Source organism: Bombina bombina, chromosome 8 (assembly GCF_027579735.1).
Source record: "Bombina bombina isolate aBomBom1 chromosome 8, aBomBom1.pri, whole genome shotgun sequence".
Lineage (NCBI taxonomy): Eukaryota > Metazoa > Chordata > Amphibia > Anura > Bombinatoridae > Bombina > Bombina bombina.
The window spans coordinates 82571127-82591456 of NC_069506.1; the positions used below are offsets into that span (position 1 = coordinate 82571127).

Sequence of the window (20330 nt, forward strand, 5' to 3'; positions counted from 1 at the left end):
TAAATCCTAAAATGGCTACAATGTAACTTAGTTATATTGTAGCTATCTTATGGTTTATTTTATAGGTAAGTATTTAGTTTGAAATAGGATTAATTTATTTAATTATAGTAAATTTATTTAGATGTATTTAAATTATATTTAAGTTAGGGGGGGTTAGGGTTAGACTTAGGTTTAGGGGTTAATAAATTTATTATAGTGGCAGCGACATTGGCGGCGGCAGATTAGGGGTTAATAAATTTAATATAGTTGCGGCGACGTTGGGGGGGCAGATTAGGGGTTAATAACTATAATGTAGGGTTCGGCAATGTTGGGGGCATCAGAATAGGGGTTCATAAGTATAATGTAGGTGGCGGCAGTGTCCGGAGCGGCAGATTAGGGGTTAATAATATAATGTAGGTGGCGACGATGTCGGGGGCGGCATATTAGGGGTTAATAAGTGTAAAGTTAGGGGTGTTTAGACTCGGGGTTCATGTTAGGGTGTTAGGTGTAGACATAAATTTTATTTCCCCATAGGAAACAATGGGGCTGCGTTAGGAGCTGAACGCTGCTTTTTTGCAGGTGTTAGGGTTTTTTTCAGCCAGCTTAGCCCCATTTTTTCCTATGGGGAAATTGTGCACAAGCACGTTCAGCCAGCTTACCGCTGACTTAAGCAACGCTGGTATTACAGTGAGATGTGGAGCTAAATTTTGCTTGACGCTCACTTTTCTGAGGCTAACGCCGGCTTGCAGAAAACTCGTAATACCAGCGTTGTCTTAAGTGAGCGGTGAGAAAAAAAGGCTCGTTAGCACCGCACACCATTACCGACAAAAATTTGTAATCTAGCCGAATGAATGGTAAAAAATAGAATTAGCATAGATTTCACTTAAAAAGAAAAAAAAGTTATTGTAAGATCCGAAAATACTTCTGGACTTTTTATACTTATTTTTTTTATTTGGTACTATTTAAATTGTAAATGAGCTGTTTACTTTTAATAGGATAATGGTACAAGTGGCAATGGATGGGTTAAATAATCGAATATCAAAATCTGTTTTGAAACAAAGTTGTACTTGTCATTTGTATTTTCAGGATAATTCAATCGCAAGCTTCTTAAAGTGATAGTAAATCCTAGTGTTTCTGAAATGCTAGGATTTACCAGTGCAACAAATAAAGGGGACTTTCAGTCATGAAGTATAAAATACTTCATGCTGAAAGTTCCTTTATTTGTCTGTAGAGTTTGCCGCGCTGAGCACCTCCGGTCGCCCACAGAACACTATTTTTCATTGAGGTGACGTTTCCAACTATTAGCCAATAGCCATGCGGGCCAGCTGGCATTATGCTGGATAGCTATCATGCTATTGTCGAAAATCACCTCAGTAATAAAATAGCGTTTTGCCATAGGCTGCCTGAGGCGCTCAGCACTTCAAATGCTACAGACAAATATAGGAGCTTTCAGCATAAAGTATTTTATACTTCATGACTGAAAGTCCCCTTTAATTGTTGCACTGTTAAATCCTAGCGTTACACAAACGCTAGGATTTACTATCACTTTAACTTTTTTGTATCCAGTTTAACAGGTATGTACTCACTAAGGTTTTTTTTTTTTTCAGGAATATCTCTTGAAAATTTTCAACACTGCAAAGAACTGCTAATACCACCTGGAACACAAAACTACATGGTGAGAATGAGACTTTATGATTCAAACAAGAGACAGCTAAATCTCACCATACGCATTGTGTGCCGAACAGAAGGGGCCTTAAAAATATTGATTTCTGCACCCTATTGGTTGATTAATAAAACAGGTTAGTTAAACCTTAATAATGTTTTTCTCACCTTTCTAGGTTATGACTTCATTTTATCATGAAATTAGTTTCTTGCTGTTTTTGTGAGTGTTCACATCACTACTACCTACATGTACAAGTTTCTAAATAGCTCTAGAATCTCAGTCATGCAATCTATAACATATAACGTGGTAATATATTTTCTAAAGGATAAATTGTCTCTTGACATGCGGTTTTACTCACATTCCCATGTCAAGAGAATGTTATTGGGAATAAGAAATCAGATAAGGAAAAATAGGAAAGAAGGAAGAAAGAAGAAGAAAGAGGAAGGAAACGTGAAGAGGCAGGGGGGAAGGATCAGATGGACTCCCAGAGGGAGAAATCCAGGTGGGTCATTTGTGGACAGTAGGAGATTATGAATCCCCAGCACCAGCCATCTCTCTAAGTATTAGGTCTGGAGGCTGAGACCAGAGGTCTCCAGAGTTCCAACATGTATTCATGTATTTCTATATTGTCGTCTCTTAGGTACCTAAACCTTTCCAATTGTAGATGTCTATCTACCTGAATCGTCCAGTCCGTGACTAATGGAACCTCCACCTTCCTCCACATCCTAGGGACAAGGGATTTGGCACTGTTAAGCATTATGAGGAAAAGTTGTTTTGTGGGTTTATCTTTTAGTTTAGTGAGGCCGTGGAACAGGAGGAGGCCGGGTGATCTATTTAAAGAAATATTAAGATTTTTTTTTCCATAATGTTCAGGATTGACTGCCAGAAAGGCCTGATAGGTTCACACTCCCACCAGACGTGGAGGAAGGTACCATGCTCCCCACACCCCAGCCAACAATTCCCGTTTGTTTATATATTCTCTTTATTCTGTCAGGCGTGAGATACCATCGGGACAGATATTTATAGTTAGATTCTAACACTCTTGCTGATATGGAAGCTTTTATTTGGGCGTTCAGTATTTTGTACCAATCTTTGTCGGATGGGGGGGGGGTGTCATCTCCCGATTCCACTGTCTTACATAGCTAGGTAATGGCATCTTTTTGTGTGAGATAATCAGGCGGTAAGCGATGGAGATCATGTGTTTTGGTGTAGTGGGTAGCAAACACAAGGATTCTAGGAAAGTCAGTTGCCTGGTCATGTTGTCCAGTCTATTATATGTCGTCAGGTAGTGCTGGAGTTGTACATGAAAGTACCAGGAGACCCTGAGTCTGGTTTGCTCCAGATCCTCCCTTTTCCTGAGTTTTTTGTCCGTTAATAGTCGATGAAAAGTCACCTATGCTATCTGTGTCTTATCTATTATCACTTGCTGTGTACTTGTGAAAGGAATGTCTAGGTTATCTATGAAAGGTGTAAGTGGTGAGGGATTTGAGGAGATATAGGGGTGTTCCACTAGGGTTCTATCTCACCTTGTGAAGAAAAAGGATAGCGGTCTATGATTTTGGGCCTGGATTTGGCGAAGATCCAGCCCAGGGTACCCAGGTTTTTCACTCCTAGAATTGCTCTACTAATCTGAACCCACGTCTTATCTTTGGAATTGCGACACCATTCTACTTAGTGCTGAAGGTTGCCGGCCTTACGGTAAGCTAATCGGTTAAGAACTCCCAGCCCACCCTTTTCTTTTGTGAGATAGAGAGTTTGTTTTGCTATCCGTGGTTTTACTCCCCTCCATATAATCCCCTCCACCACACTTTGTAATTTATGCAAGTAATGTGTAGGTAAAGGGACTGGGAGAGTCTGAAGGTAGTACAATACGCGGGGTAAGATATTCATCTTTATAATGCCGATTTTCCCGAGAAAAGAGACCAGTTTATTTGTCCAGGAGGAGAGGTCCCCCGTAATCTCGGTAAGCAAGTGCGTGTAGTTGGCCTCGTAGAGTGCCTCTGTAGTCGGAGTAAGGTGAATCCCTATATACTTAAGGGTACGCGTTTGTATACGCAAGGGACATATAGTGGAGAGATTAACATTAAGGATTTCCGATTTTGTTTTGTTTAAATGTAAGTTGGAGAACCTGCCGTACTCCTCAAATTCCCTAAAGACCTCTGGGAGCGAAACTAGTGGATTTGTTAAAGAGAACAGAACATCATCTGCGTACATTGATAGTTTGTTTTCCTGATCTCCTATCTTTAATCCTGTAATCTTTCCATTATCCCTAATTTTCTGGGCTAGGACCTCCATGACTAGGGCGAACAACAGCGGTGATAACGGGCACCCCTGCCTGGTGCCGTTTGATATACTAAAGGCTGTGGAGAGTATATTGTTGATTTTGACTTGCGCCGAGGGGGCTGTATATAGAAAGAAAATCCTCTGTGTGAAAAGTTGTCCAAATTTAATCTTTGACAGGACTGCCTTCAGAAACTTCCAGCTGATCCTGTCGAAAGCTTTCTCGGCATCTCTAGAGACCATAATCAATGGGATCTTATTAACCTGTACAGCCTTTATGGTATTGTCCCTGGCCCACTTGGTCAGGCGAAATCAAGTTGGGTAGGTGTTTATTTAATCTATTGGAAAGGATTTTGGCAAAGATCTTTATATCGACATTGAGGAGGGAAATCGGTCGAAAATTTTCCAGACGGTTTGCCGGTTTACCCGGTTTTGGGATGGTCGTGATATGGGCTGTCAACATGGAGGAGGGGAAGCCCTGGGGAGGTATCCAGTGTGTTAAACAGTGAAGCTAAGTGTGGAGACAGGATAGATTTATAAAGTTTATAATATTTTGCGCTAAAGTCGTCCGGACCAGGGCTCTTCCCCGCCGGTAGGCCTTCAATGGTTCGTAAAACTTCTGTGGATATGGGGGCTTCCAATTCCTCCACTTCTGCTCGCGATAGCGAGGGAAGCGTGACAGACCCCAAATAGGAGTCCATATCCAGAGAAGCAGATCCACCATCTCCATCTGGTAAGAGACGGGAGGAGTTTTGTAAATTATACAGGTCGTGATAATATGTACGCAAGACTTCAGCAATATCCAGACTGTTGGAATGCATGATGTTATGTTTGTCAGCTAAAGAGTGGATGTGCGTTTTTAAATGTTTTCTTTTGAGGGCCCTCGCTAGTAGTTTCCCAGGTTTATCCCCAAATTCATAAAATTTCTGTTGATTCTTCAACGCCATTTTTTGGTATTCTATTGTGTATAGTTCTTGGATTTCTTTCCTAGCCTGTTTGAGCTCTGCGTTAGTTGAGGTGTCTGACGGGGTGTTCTTGTGCCTATTCTCTAAGTCACGGATGCTGGTTAAGAGTTTGCTTAGCCATGAGAGCCTTTTGCTTGATAAGTTCACCCCGTAGTACGCACTTATGTGCCTCCCAAATTATGTGTTTAGGGGTCTCCGCAATATCGTTTAGTGTAAAGTAGTCAGTTAGTGTGGTTTCTATTTTCCCCCTAATCTGCTGATTATTTAGCGTCAAATCTCCAGATGAAGGGGTGATCTGGTATGGTGGGCCATCTCAGTTTACATAGCACTGGGGCATGGTCAGACCACGTCATGGGAAGAATTTGAATGTTTACGACTGAGGCCAGTGTTGATTGGTCAGTAAATATATAGTCAATTCTGGTATGCAAGTCGTGGGGATGTTAAAAAATGGTGTAGTCCCGTCTTGTGGGGTATGTTGTTCTCCATATATCGTGGACGGCCAGCTCCTCTAGCCTGTTATTACAGTGTTTAATAATTATTTCTCCTGTTAAGTGTAGTCAGTCCACGGGTCATCCATTACTTATGGGATTATAACTCCTCCCCAACAGGAAGCGCAAGAGGATCACCCAAGCAGAGCCGCTACACAGCTCCTCCCCTCTACGTCATATCCAGTCATTCTCTTGCACCTAACTAAAAGATAGGACGTGTGAGAGGACTGTGGTGTGTTAAACTTAGTTTTTATTCTTCAATCAAAAGTTTGTTATTTTAAACGGCACCGGAGTGTGTTGTTTGTTCTCAAGCAGCATTAGAAGAAGAATCTGCCTGAGTTTTCTATGATCTTAGCGGTCGTAACTAAGATCCACTTGCTGTTCTCGGCCATTCTGAGGAGTGAGGTAACTTCAGAACAGGGGATAGCATGCAGGGCCCACCTGCAAGGAGGTATGTGCAGTAAATTATTTTCTAAGGAATGGAACTGACTGAGAAAATACTGCTAATACCGATGTAATGTAAGTGCAGCCTTAAATGCAGTAGTAGCGACTGGTATCAGGCTGATATGTATGTATGTATACTCTGAGGTATTTCTGGGGAATGGAATTTCACTAAGAAAATACTGTCAATATTAAAGTAATATTTGAGCCTGCACTGCAGTGAAAGCGACTAGCAGCAGGTTTATTAATAACACTTCATAATTTTCAATTTTAAAACGTTTACTGGCATGTTAATCGTTTTTTCTGAGGTACTTGGTGATAAAACTTTATGGGCATGATTTTTACCACATGGCTGTCGTTTTTTTCTGCATAAAAACAGTTTACTGAGCTTCCCCACTATTGTAATATGAGTGGTAGGGGCCTATTTTAGCGCTTTATTGCGCAGTAAAAATTTAGTCACAGTCTTCCTATTTCTTCCTCCATGATCCAGGACGTCTCTACAGAGCCCAGGGGTCTCCAAAACTAGTTTTGAGGGAGGTAATCAGTCACAGCAGACCTGTGACAGTGTGTTTGACTGTGATAAAAACGTTTATTATTTCAACTGTTATCCGTTTTGGGTATTAAGGGGTTAATCATCCTTTTGCTGGAGGGTGAAATCCTCTGCTAACTTTATACATTTTCTGTTAAAATTTGGTTGTTTTAACATATTTGGTTCATTGTTAATTCAAATGTGTCACATTTTTATGTTTCTTAAAGGCGCAGTAGCGTTTTTTATATAGCTTGTAAATTTATTTAAAAGTTTTTTCCAAGCTTGCTAGTGTTATTGCTAGTCTGTTTAAACATGTCTGACACAGATGAATCTGTTTGTTCACTATGTTTAAAGGCCAATGTGGAGCCCAATAGAAATTTGTGCACTCAATGTATAGATGCTACTTTGAATAAAAGTCAAACTTTATATGTTAAGAAAATATCACCAGACAACGAGGGGGAAGTTATGCCGACTAACTCTCCTCACGTGTCAGTACCTTCGCCTCCCGCTCAGGAGGTGCGTGATATTGTGGCGCCAAGTACAAGTGGCGCCATACAAATCACTTTGCAAGACATGGCTAATGTTATGACTGAAGTACTATCTAAATTGCCACAATTAAAAGGTAAACGCGATCACTCTGGGGTAAGAACAGAGTGCGCTGATAATAGTAGAGCCATGTCTGATACTGCGTCACAATTTGCAGAACATGAGGACGGAGAGCTTCATTCTGTGGGTGACGGATCTGATCCAAGTAAACTGGATTCAGAGATTTTAAATTTAAGATTGAGAACCTCCGTGTATTACTAGGGGAGGTATTAGCGGCTCTGAATGATTGTAACACGGTTGCAATTCCAGAGAAAGTATGTAGGCTGGATAAATATTTTGCGGTACCGACGTGTACTGACGTTTTTCCTATACCTAAAAGGCTTACAGAAATTGTTAACAAGGAGTGGGATAGACCCGGTGTGCCCTTTTCACCCCTCCTATATTTAGAAAAATGTTTCCAATAGACGCCGCCACACGGGACCTATGGCAGACGGTCCCTAAGGTGGAGGGAGCAGTTTCTACTCTGGCTAAGCGCACCACTATCCCGGTGGAGGATAGCTGTGCTTTTTCAGATCCAATGGATAAAAAGTTAGAGGGTTACCTTAAGAAAATGTTTGTTCAGCAATGTTTTATATTACAACCCCTTGCATGCATCGTGCCTGTCACTGCTGCGGCGGCATTCTGGTTTGAGTCTCTGGAAGAGACCCTTAGCACAGCTCCATTGGATGAGATTATGAACAAGCTTAAAGCCCTTAAGCTAGATAATTCATTTATTTCTGATGCCGTAGTACACTTAACCAAACTTACGGCTAAGAACTCCGGATTCGCCATTCAAGCGCGCAGAGCGCTGTGGCTTAAATCCTGGTCAGCTGATGTGACTTCTAAATCTAAATTGCTTAATATTCCTTTCAAAGGGCAGACATTATTCGGGCCCGGCTTGAAAGAAATTATTGCTGACATTACTGGAGGTAAGGGCCATGCCCTGCCTCAAGACAGGGCCAAACCAAAGGCTAAACAGTCTAATTTTCGTGCCTTTCGTAATTTCAAGACAGGATCAACTTCCTCCGCTCCAAAACAGGAAGGAACTGTTGCTCGCTACAGACAGGGCTGGAAACCTAACCAGTCCTGGAACAATGGCAAGCAGGCCAGAAAACCTGCTGCTGCCCCTAAGACAGCATGAAGTGAGGGCCCCCGATCCGGAAACGGATATAGTGGGGGGCAGACTTTCTCTCTTTGCCCAGGCTTGGGCAAGAGATGTCCAGGATCCCTGGGCGTTAGAAATCATATCTCAGGGATATCTTCTGGATTTCAAAGCTTCTCCTCCACAAGGGAGATTTCATCTTTCAAGGTTATCAGCAAACCAGATAAAGAAAGAGGCGTTTCTACGATGTGTACAAGACCTCTTACTAATGGGAGTGATCCACCCAGTTCCGCGGTCGGAACACGGGCAAGGATTCTATTCAAATCTGTTTGTGGTTCCCAAAAAAGAGGGAACCTTCAGACCAATCTTGGACTTAAAGATCCTAAACAAATTCCTAAGAGTTCCATCGTTCAAAATGGAAACTATTCGAACCATCTTACCCATGATCCAAGAGGGTCAATACATGACCACAGTGGATTTAAAGGATGCCTACCTTCACATACCGATTCACAAGGATCATTACCGGTATCTAAGATTTGCCTTCCTAAACAGGCATTACCAGTTTCTAGCTCTTCCCTTCGGGTTAGCTACGGCTCCAAGAATCTTTACAAAGGTTCTGGGCTCCCTTCTGGCGGTACTAAGACCGCGAGGCATAGCGGTAGCTCCGTACCTAGACGACATTCTGATACAAGCGTCAAGTTTCCAAACTGCCAAGTCTCATACAGAGTTAGTTCTGGCATTTCTAAGGTCGCATGGGTGGAAGGTGAACGTAGAAAAGAGTTCTCTAGTGCCACTCACAAGAGTTCCCTTTCTAGGGACTCTTATAGATTCTGTAGAAATGAAAATTTACCTGACGGAGGACAGGTTATCAAAACTTCTAAATGCTTGCCGTGGCCTTCATTCCATTCAACACCCGTCAGTGGCTCAGTGCATGGAGGTAATCGGCTTAATGGTAGCGGCAATGGACATAGTACCATTTGCGCGCCTGCATCTCAGACCGCTGCAATTGTGCATGCTAAGTCAGTGGAATGGGGATTACTCAGATTTGTCCCCTCTGCTAAATCTGGATCAAGAGACCAGAGATTCTCTTCTATGGTGGCTTTCTCGGCCACATCTGTCCAAGGGGATGCCTTTCCGCAGGCCAGATTGGACGATTGTAACAACAGACGCCAGCCTTCTAGGTTGGGGCGCAGTCTGGAATTCCCTGAAGGCTCAGGGATCATGGACTCAGGAGGAGAGACTCCTTCCAATAAACATTCTGAAATTAAGAGCAATTTTCAATGCTCTTCTGGCTTGGCCTCAGTTAGCAACTCTGAGGTTCATCAGGTTTCAGTCGGACAACATCACGACTGTGGCTTACATCAACCATCAAGGAGGAACAAGGAGTTCCCTAGCGATGATGGAAGTCTCAAAGATAATTCGCTGGGCAGAGTATCACTCTTGCCACCTGTCAGCGATCCACATCCCAGGCGTGGAGAACTGGGAGGCGGATTTTCTAAGTCGCCAGACTTTTCATCCGGGGGAGTGGGAACTTCATCCGGAGGTGTTTGCCCAACTGCTTCATCATTGGGGCAAACCAGATCTGGATCTCATGGCGTCTCGCCAGAACGCCAAGCTTCCTTGTTACGGATCCAGGTCCAGGGACCCGGGAGCGGTGCTGATAGATGCTCTGACAGCCCCTTGGGTCTTCAACATGGCTTATGTGTTTCCACCTTTCCCAATGCTTCCTCGATTGATTGCCAGGATCAAACAGGAGAGAGCATCGGTGATTCTAATAGCGCCTGCGTGGCCACGCAGGACCTGGTATGCAGATCTAGTGGACATGTCGTCCTGTCCACCATGGTCTCTGCCTCTGAGACAGGACCTTCTGATTCAGGGTCCTTTCAAACATCCAAATCTAATTTCTCTGAGGCTGACTGCATGGAGATTGAACGCTTGATTCTATCAAAGCGTGGATTCTCGGAGTCAGTGATTGATACCTTAATACAGGCTAGGAAACCTGTTACCAGGAAAATTTACCATAAAATATGGTGTAAATATTTATATTGGTGCGAATCCAAGAGTTACTCATGGAGTAAGGTTAGGATTCCTAGGATATTGTCTTTTCTACAAGAGGGTTTAGAAAAGGGTTTATCTGCTAGTTCGTTAAAGGGACAGATTTCAGCTCTGTCTATCCTTTTACACAAACGTCTGGCAGAAGTTCCAGACGTTCAGGCTTTTTGTCAGGCTTTGGCTAGGATTAAGCCTGTGTTTAAGACTGTTGCTCCGCCGTGGAGCTTAAACTTAGTTCTTAACGTTCTGCAAGGTGTTCCGTTTGAACCCCTTCATTCCATCGATATCAAGCTGTTATCTTGGAAAGTTCTGTTTTTAATGGCTATTTCCTCGGCTCGAAGAGTCTCTGAGTTATCGGCCTTACATTGTGATTCTCCTTATCTGACTTTTCATTCAGACAAGGTAGTTCTGCGTACTAAACCTGGGTTCTTACCTAAGGTAGTCACTAACAAGAATATCAATCAAGAGATTGTTGTTCCATCATTGTGCCCTAACCCTTCTTCAAAGAAGGAACGACTTTTGCACAATCTGGACGTCGTCCGTGCCCTGAAATTTTATTTGCAGGCAACTAAAGATTTTCGTCAAACTTCTTCCCTGTTTGTCGTTTATTCTGGACAGAGGAGAGGTCAGAAAGCTTCGGCTACCTCTCTCTCTTTTTGGCTTCGTAGCATAATACGTTTAGCCTATGAGACTGCTGGACAGCAGCCCCCTGAAAGGATTACAGCTCATTCTACTAGAGCTGTGGCTTCCACTTGGGCCTTTAAGAATGAGGCCTCTGTTGAACAGATTTGCAAGGCTGCAACTTGGTCTTCACTTCACACTTTTTCAAAATTTTACAAATTTGACACTTTTGCTTCTTCGGAGGCTGTTTTTGGGAGAAAGGTTCTACAGGCAGTGGTTCCTTCCGTGTAAAGATCCTGCCTTGTCCCTCCCGTCATCCGTGTACTTTTAGCTTTGGTATTGGTATCCCATAAGTAATGGATGACCCGTGGACTGACTACACTTAACAGGAGAAAATATAATTTATGCTTACCTGATAAATTCATTTCTCCTGTAGTGTAGTCAGTCCACGGCCCGCTCTGTTTTTACGGCAGGTCTAAATTTTAATTAAACTCCAGTCACCACTGCACCCTATAGTTTCTCCTTTCTCGTATAGTTTCGGTCGAATGACTGGATATGACGTAGAGGGGAGGAGCTGTGTAGCGGCTCTGCTTGGGTGATCCTCTTGCGCTTCCTGTTGGGGAGGAGTTATAATCCCATAAGTAATGGATGACCCGTGGACTGACTACACTACAGGAGAAATGAATTTATCAGGTAAGCATAAATTATATTTTTAGGGATGGAAGCTACTCCCCTAGAAGTGTCAAGCTGGGGGTCTAGAGGTAGGTTAAAATCACCTGCCAGGATCAGGGCTCCCTTATGTAATTCAAGTATTTTGTTTGTGATTGTCATCATAAATTCGTGTTGGTGCTGGTTGGGAAAGTATGCATTGACTAATGTAACCAGTCTATTATGTAAAGTGCCCACCACTATCAAGTATTGACCTTCCGGGTCCCTCTTCTCCTGTATCAAGTTAAATGGTAATGAATGTTTAAAGAGAATTCCCACCCCGTTTTTTTTTTGTGGGGCCAGATGCCCAAAAAGATATTGAGAATTTAGCATTAGGCCATTTCGGTTCCCTACCTTTCTTAAAATGGGTCTCCTGTAAGTATATATGTAAGTAGTATCACAGTGTAGTCTGGTTGTGTCTCGCGTCAAATGGGATCTCTTTTCTGGTGTATTAAGACCTTTTACATTCATCGTCATGACTGTTAAGTTGGGTTTATGTTGGAGCTCCATTGTACACGGTTAGTATATGGCAATGGGGAGAGGGGGTTGATGGTGAGGGGTGAGGGAAGTCTAAGGGAGAGGGGGGAGGGAGAAAAAAAAAAGGGTAAAAAGGGGGAAGTAGGGGGTAAAGTAGATTAGCAAGAAGGACAAAAGTCAGAAGCAAAGTAGAGAAATATCCCAATTGTATTGGGAATAACTAAAGCAAAAATAGTGTACTTATTCAATCTTTCACGACTACAATAAGGAAGGGAAAAGAAAGAAAAATAGACAAGTGTGAGGTCAGTATCCTCTCACCCCATTAGGTGACAATAAGAGAAAAAGGGCTTATAGTTTGGGGGTCATAATACCTTAGGTTTGTGTGGTAATGCAGGACTCAATCTATTGTGAGAGAGGGAGGCGCATAAGCTTGTGCTTCCCCTACATGTAAAATATAGTAATCACATAGCAGCCCACAGGTCATGTATTTAGGGAATGTGAGGTGCTAAGGGCAACACATTACCATAGCTTGTGTGAACCTGTGGATCAAGGGGAGCTTACTTGCTAATTACATTTACCATCGACACAAATACATTTTGTGTTTCTAGGTGTGACCAAACAATTATAAACATGTTAACTTATACAGTCGTCGAGCGCCTAAGCGCTTGAACTTTCCTAACAAACTAACTATTTACATGTTAACCCCAAGAAGGACAAATAATATTTGTAAGGACCCCCCCTAGGCAAATGGGGGAGGCCTGGTTAATACGGCTTTATGATCCCTCTTGGAACATATTATCTCTAGATATTAATCTAAGCAGGGGGTGACTTATATTCTAAAGAACCCTCCCGTTAGTGGGGGGTCAGCATTTCTCTGTCATTTCTCATAATGTGCAACCCATAAACTTTTTCAAACAGATAAACGTTTCAAGGAGAGGAGAAAACATTACAATTACATATCAAGTAATTTAAACAATGTTCTGCCAGTCCCAATCACATATATGTCTACTTATCAAGTCCTATTTGGTGTGTCCCTGGAGGCGGCAGCTACTTTTCAGGTGCCTAATGCTAGAGTGGGGTCTTCACTGACAGTTGGTTGGGGGTCCTGTTGTGATGCTCCCATCTGGTCAGGCTGTTGAATGTCAATTTCGAGTGTCCTGCAGAACTCTGTGAGGTCGGCTGGTGTCCGTAAATTGCTTGCGTTCCATTTTTCGATGCTATTAGACACACCGGAAAGCCCCATTTGTATTGTATATTGTGGGCTTGAAGTTCTGTAGTTATGAATTTGAGGTATCTTCTTTTCTGTAAGGTGATCTGACTCAGATCAGAGAAGATTTGGAGGGGGATCCCTGCGTGTGTGACATTCTTGAGGTTTCTCGCCTTTTGTGTAATTATGTCTTTGTCTTTATAGCTAAGGAATTTTACTATAATGTCTCTGGGTAGGGCCTTAGGTGACGGTCTAGGCCTGACATCTGCAGAGCTTGGTGTTCCCTTGAGGGTACGGAATAAGTCCTGTAGGTAGCCCTCCAGTGATGTATTGTTGACAGATTCTGGGATCCCCCCTTATCCTGATGTTGTTCCGCCACCTCCTATTGTCTAAATCCTCCATTCTAGAGAGCAGGAACTGAATATTTTCTTTGTGGTCTCGAATATGTTGTGAGTTAGTTTTAACTCTAGTTTGTAGGGTTTCATGTTTGGTTTCCAATATTTGAACCTGTTGTGTAACTTGGGTAATGTCCTTTTTCAGGTCACCAAAAAGTGATCTCATTTCAGCTAGGACTTTATTGATATCCTCTTTGAAAGATATAGTATTAAGGTCTTCTCTGGTCAGGTATTCTTGTTGTTGCGGCGAGGTATTAGTGACCAGGTCAGCATTATTGTGAGTGGGGGAGGAGGGTCTGTGTTCCAACATTTCTGTGCTGGATTCAGAGGCTTTAAGGTAGTTAGTTAAGCTTGTGGAATTGGTTCCTTTTCTATCTTGTTGTTTTTTCTGTTAGACATGGTGTTATTGGTGCCTATGGAGCAAGGGTAGTCTGTCTGCAGCGCTTTTGCATCAAACATGCGCTTATTAATATCCCTTATTAAAGACTAAGGCCTCTAGTTATCAAGGTCTGTCGGACCTGATCCGACAGTGCGGATCAGGTCCGACAGACCTCGCTGAATACGGTGAGCAATACGCTCGCCGTATTCATCATTGCACCAGCAGCTCACAAGAGCTGCTGGTGCAACACCGCCCTCTGCAGACTCTGCAGACTCGCAGACTGACAAGTTAACCCCTTCTCATATTTGTTTGCTATGTAAGGAAGTGTTGGTGTGTTCCCCCTACTCCGCTTTGAAACCTGTGCTGAGTCTGTTTATTACTAGATAGGGTTATGCAGTGTTGCATTGAGTACTGAGAATATGTTACCCACCATGGTTATTCCCTGGACAGGTCTATGTAGCTGCCTCCTAACTTAAAACTGTACATTCACACTACAATTTCACAACTGATGGCTTTCATGCCTCCACCAGTTAGACGCACACGCATGCAAATGACAGAAGAAAACCCTTCACAGGCCCTCTTAAAGGGACATTAAACACTAGATAAATGCTAGAAAGAATGATGCATTCAAAGAAAAGATTAGTCTGAGAATAACAAGTAGATGTATTCTTTCAAAGTTTCATTAGTTGTTTAAATAGTGACAAAATAAGTGTAAAGTTTTAGTGTCTATAAAACAATGAGAGCTGCCATGTTGTAACTTAGGTTACCTTCTCTGCACTGGCCAATTAGGGACAGCTATAAATAGGTCACTAGAGTGTGCAGCCAATGGCTGTGTGGAATATAACAGTGTTCTGCCCTTCTATTTCTAACGGGAACTGAAACGCTCACAATTTCAGAATGGAATTACAGGAAAAGGGGACAAAAAAAATAATGAAAGTATATTGTAGAGTTTATTTTATGTATACCATTTATCATTTTATATTACTATCTCAAAGTGTTTAATGTCCCTTTAAAGGAGACATAGTATAAAATAATAAGCTTGTTTGAAGAATATATAAGAAGGTCACTAATGCCTATATAGATGAGTATGGGGTGGAGTCTTACATCTAGCAGATGCCCCTTTAAATTGAGATACAGTCTTGATAATTTTATTTCTTTTAGGGCTGCAATGAACGATTATTTTCATAATCGATTAATCGACTAATCGGATAAAAAATAAATAAATAAATTGTTTCCTATATTTAAAATAAAATCCACATACTGAGTGTTATAAATCTAAACTTCTGACTAAAACTTTACATTAAAACACTGTTGGTCCAATTTTTTAAGCAGCAGAACAAATTTTTTATAATTAAGCAAAACAAAACCACAAACTGTTTGAAAAGAGGTATAAGTAGAAAGAGGTTGACTATCACTGTTTATAACATTCTGTTATTCACTCTTTCAGAAACTTTGCATTGAAATGCAAAATTGTCAACATGTCAACATGAGGCTGATTCTCTTTTTTGCAAGCTATTTTGCCTGCAGCAGAGAAGAGGCACTCAGATGGTGTTGAGGTGCCTGAGATGCATAAGTAGGGTTTTGCCAATTTCACCAAGGTGGGATAGTTATCTTTGTTAGCTCTCCACCAATGCAAGGGGCCTCTTAACAAAGTAAGCCTGGACTTCATTCTGACATAAAAATATCTTGAATAGCTCTATGCAGTGGTAAATAACCATCTATTAGGTTAGGGGGGGAAATATCTAGTCCACTCTTAAAATAACAGATATATACTTACAGAGGTGGAATTTGGTACATATTCCAATTAATTAAAAAAAGAAAAAAAGGGCTAAAGACTATATATCAGTAACAGGACACAGCCTTACGCATTTATCTATAGAGTACATATATCAGCAATAGCAAGCGATCCGCTAAAAATTGTGCAAACAGGTAATAGTGACATCAATTCATATAACAAATGCCATCAATCTAGGGCTAGGTGTAAATAACAAGCTCGGCACTATATCATGCAAAGCATAGTCCCAAGTCACCTGATTTTATATAAACAATCCAAATTATGACTCCTATTTTATTTCTGAGTTGCACATAAGACAGGAGTACTTGTAAACTTAGAAAGTTATAGTGTCCTAAGAAAGTGAAAAGTAAATGTCTGTAGACGTCCTTTAGTCTAAGGGCATAACCATAAAACACAATACCATGTGCAGGAGCTCATTGGAGTAAAGCAGCTGGTGCTGTGCACAGACCAACTAATTGCAAACCAACATATCAATTATGAGATTCGTTGAAAACTATTTTCAAAATCGATTATTATTGATTATGCCGATTAGTTGTTGCAGCTCTAATTTTTTTATTTCAATTTCCAGAGCTCTAGTGCATTGTAGCTCAACAAAGACCATTTATACTAGATACATAGCCAGCCGTTAATGCTTTGTGCCATATATTGTCTTCTTTCAATATTCCGGATTTTTAATTGTGCTTTTGTGCTCACTCTGCTGTCCAAGAGCCGCCTCTAATTGACTTTGGAGGTATAAAAATTGAAATTTGCTAGCATTTTACTAGATCTGCTACATAAGCATACTGTTTACTGTTAACACTCAGAATGCTTCATTTCTGGGATTAGTACTCGTTATGTGTTTGTGGTAACTGTTTATCTAAATATTAATGTATGTTCATTTTAATGTGCAATTTGGTTACAACTGTTTTAAATTGTGTCTGCAATGGCTTCAAACCTCAGTAAAACGATTTTAGTAAATTTTACTAGGATTCAGCTAAAGAATATTCTGGAGACCATATCTCCAAAAGGGTATAATTAAACTAGAAACTGTCCAAAGGAGGGATACTAAAACGGTACATGGTCTAAAAAATAAAACATACAAAGAAAGACTCTTTAAGCTAAATATGTAAAGTTTAGAGGGGAGAAGAGATAGAGGCGGCCTGATAGAAACCTTCAAATATATGAAGAGACTTAAAGGGACAGTCAAGTAAAAAAAAAAACTTTCATGATTTAAATAGGGTATGTAATTTTAAACAACTTTCCAATTTACTTTTATTACCAATTTTGCTTTTTTCTTTTGGTATTCTTAGTTGAAAGCTAAACCTAGGAAGTTCATATGCTAATTTCTTAGATCTTGAAGGCCGCCTCTAATCTGAAAGCATTGTGACAGTTTTTCATCACTAGAGGGTGTTAGTTCATGTGTTTCATATAGATAACATTGAGCTCAGACACGTGAAGCTCCTAGGAGCAAGCACTGATTGGCTAAAAATGCAAGTCTGTCAAAATAACTGAAATAAGGAGGCAATTTGCAGAGCCATAGATACAAGGTAATCACAGAGGTAAAAAGTATATTATTATAACTGTGTTGGTTATGCAAAATTAGGGAATGGGTAATAAAGGGATTATCTACCTTTTTAAACAACAAAAATTCTGGTGTTTTCTGTCCCTTTAATAAAGTAGAAGCTGAAAGCAAAAATAAATACGAAAACAAGGGGTTGCAATCTTAAAGGAACAGTTTACACCAATTTCCATTTTCCTCTATGTAATAGACACTACTATAAATAATAATATTCACAGATACTGATATAATAATCCAGTTTAAAACATTTTAAAAACTTACTTAGAAGCTACCAATTTAGCACTGTTGACGAGGTTAGACTGGGACACCCACTGAAAGGGGCTTAGAGCAGACCCCCCATCCATTGCATAAGAAAAGACCCCTTATACAAACAGAAGCAATCTGAAGTCTATATACATCAGTATACATCTAAAGCTTTAGGGCTTGGTTAGGAGTCTTAAAATCAGCACAATGTTATTTAAAAATAAGCAAAACTATACATTTTTACATAACCACACCCAGATGGGCTATGTAAATGGATCATCTACAAAACATTTATGCAAATAAAAATCTACTGTAAAATGCTTCTGTACATTTTCCCTGAATCTGCTACCCTCTGGTAGCAGATTCAGGGAAAATGTACGGAAGCATTTTTTTTACAGAAAGGGTGGTGGATTCATGGAATAAAAGTCCAATAGAGGTGGTAAACACAGACTGTAATATAATTCAAAAATGTCTGGGTCATGCATAAGGCTATCCTAAGAAAACAGTAACATGTAATATGGGTAGACTTGATGGGCCGTTTTGGTTCTTATCTACCATCAACCATTTCAAATGTGAGACATAAGCTTGACGTATATGACTCGAGTAGTTCACTTTTTTGACTAATTGCATTTGTCTGTTTCTTCTGTGGCCTACTCTATAATAAAAATACCTTTAGTTAGGACCCCACAAAAAGATACAGTAGGTTCGGCCAATTGTGGCTACAGTGAACCCTGCTGAAAGACTGATTTGCTGATCCAAACATTCTAATGGCAGCACTGGAAGCTCTCCAGGTGCACTACTTGCAGTTATTTCTTTCATGTAATTAGCAAGAGTCCATGAGCTAGTGACGTATGGGATATACATTCCTACCAGGAGGGGCAAAGTTTCCCAAACCTCAAAATGCCTATAAATACACCCCTCACCACACCCACAAATCAGTTTTACAAACTTTGCCTCCTGTGGAGGTGGTGAAGTAAGTTTGTGCTAGATTCTACGTTGATATGCGCTCCGCAGCAGGTTGGAGCCCGGTTTTCCTCTCAGCGTGCAGTGAATGTCAGAGGGATGTGAAGAGAGTATTGCCTATTTGAATTCAATGATCTCCTTCTACGGGGTCTATTTCATAGGTTCTCTGTTATCGGTCGTAGAGATTCATCTCTTACCTCCCTTTCTCCAACATAGGTGTGTCCGGTCCACGGCGTCATCCTTACTTGTGGGATATTCTCTTCCCCAACAGGAAATGGCAAAGAGCCCAGCAAAGCTGGTCACATGATCCCTCCTAGGCTCCGCCTACCCCAGTCATTCTCTTTGCCGTTGTACAGGCAACATCTCCACGGAGATGGCTTAGAGTTTTTTAGTGTTTAACTGTAGTTTTTATTATTCAATCAAGAGTTTGTTATTTTGAAATAGTGCTGGTATGTACTATTTACTCAGAAACAGAAAAGAGATGAAGATTTCTGTTTGTATGAGGAAAATGATTTTAGCAACCGTCACTAAAATCCATGGCTGTTCCACACAGGACTGTTGAGAGCAATTAACTTCAGTTGGGGGAACAGTGAGCAGTCTCTTGCTGCTTGAGGTATGACACATTCTAACAAGACGATGTAATGCTGGAAGCTGTCATTTTCCCTATGGGATCCGGTAAGCCATGTTTATTACGATCGTAAATAAGGGCTTCAAAAAGGGCTTATTAAGACTGTAGACTTTTTCTGGGCTAAATCGATTCATTATTAACACATATTTAGCCTTGAGGAATCATTTTATCTGGGTATTTTGATATAATAATATCGGCAGGCACTGTTTTAGACACCTTATTCTTTAGGGGCTTTCCCAAAGCATAGGCAGAGCCTCATTTTCGCGCCGGTGTTGCGCACTTGTTTTTGAGAGGCATGGCATGCAGTCGCATGTGAGAGGAGCTCTGATACTTAGAAAAGACTTTCTGAAGGCGTCATTTGGTATCGTATTCCCCTTGGGGCTTGGTTGGGTCTCAGCAAAGCAGATACCAGGGACTGTAAAGGGGTTAAAGTTCAAAACGGCTCCGGTTCCGTTATTTTAAGGGTTAAAGCTTCCAAATTTGGTGTGCAATACTTTTAAGGCTTTAAGACACTGTGGTGAAAATTTGGTGAATTTTGAACAATTCCTTCATGTTTTTTCGTAATTGCAGTAATAAAGTGTGTTCAGTTTAAAATTTAAAGTGACAGTAACGGTTTTATTTTAAAACGTTTTTTGTACTTTGTTATCAAGTTTATGCCTGTTTAACATGTCTGAACTACCAGATAGACTGTGTTCTGAATGTGGGGAAGCCAGAATTCCTATTCATTTAAATAAATGTGATTTATGTGACAATGACAATGATGCCCAGGATGATTCCTCAAGTGAGGGGAGTAAGCATGGTACTGCATCATTCCCTCCTTCGTCTACACGAGTCTTGCCCACTCAGGAGGCCCCTAGTACATCTAGCGCGCCAATACTCCTTACTATGCAACAATTAACGGCTGTAATGGATAATTCTGTCAAAAACATTTTAGCCAAAATGAACACTTATCAGCGTAAGCGCGACTGCTCTGTTTTAGATACTGTAGAGCATGACGACGCTGATAATAATATTTCTGAAGGGCCCCTAACCCAGTCTGATGGGGCCAGGGAGGTTTTGTCTGAGGGAGAAATTACTGATTCAGGGAACATTTCTCAACAAGCTGAACCTGATGTGATTGCATTTAAATTTAAGTTGGAACATCTCCGCATTCTGCTTAAGGAGGTATTATCCACTCTGGATGATTGTGACAAGTTGGTCATCCCAGAGAAACTATGTAAAATGGACAAGTTCCTAGAGGTGCCGGGGCTCCCAGAAGCTTTTCCTATACCC

At 41.1% G+C, this 20330-nt stretch overlaps 1 protein-coding gene across 3 annotated transcripts in view; it reads left to right on the plus strand.

Annotated features, from left to right (window-relative positions):
• Window positions 1–20330, plus strand: part of VPS13D (vacuolar protein sorting 13 homolog D) — a 1255097-nt gene that overhangs the window by 613029 nt on the left and 621738 nt on the right. For all 3 annotated transcript variants that reach the window (XM_053690423.1, XM_053690422.1, XM_053690424.1), the window contains one exon: window positions 1587–1778. In XM_053690423.1, coding sequence (XP_053546398.1) covers window positions 1587–1778 — 192 coding nt within the window. The remainder of the gene's footprint in view (window positions 1–1586; window positions 1779–20330) is intronic.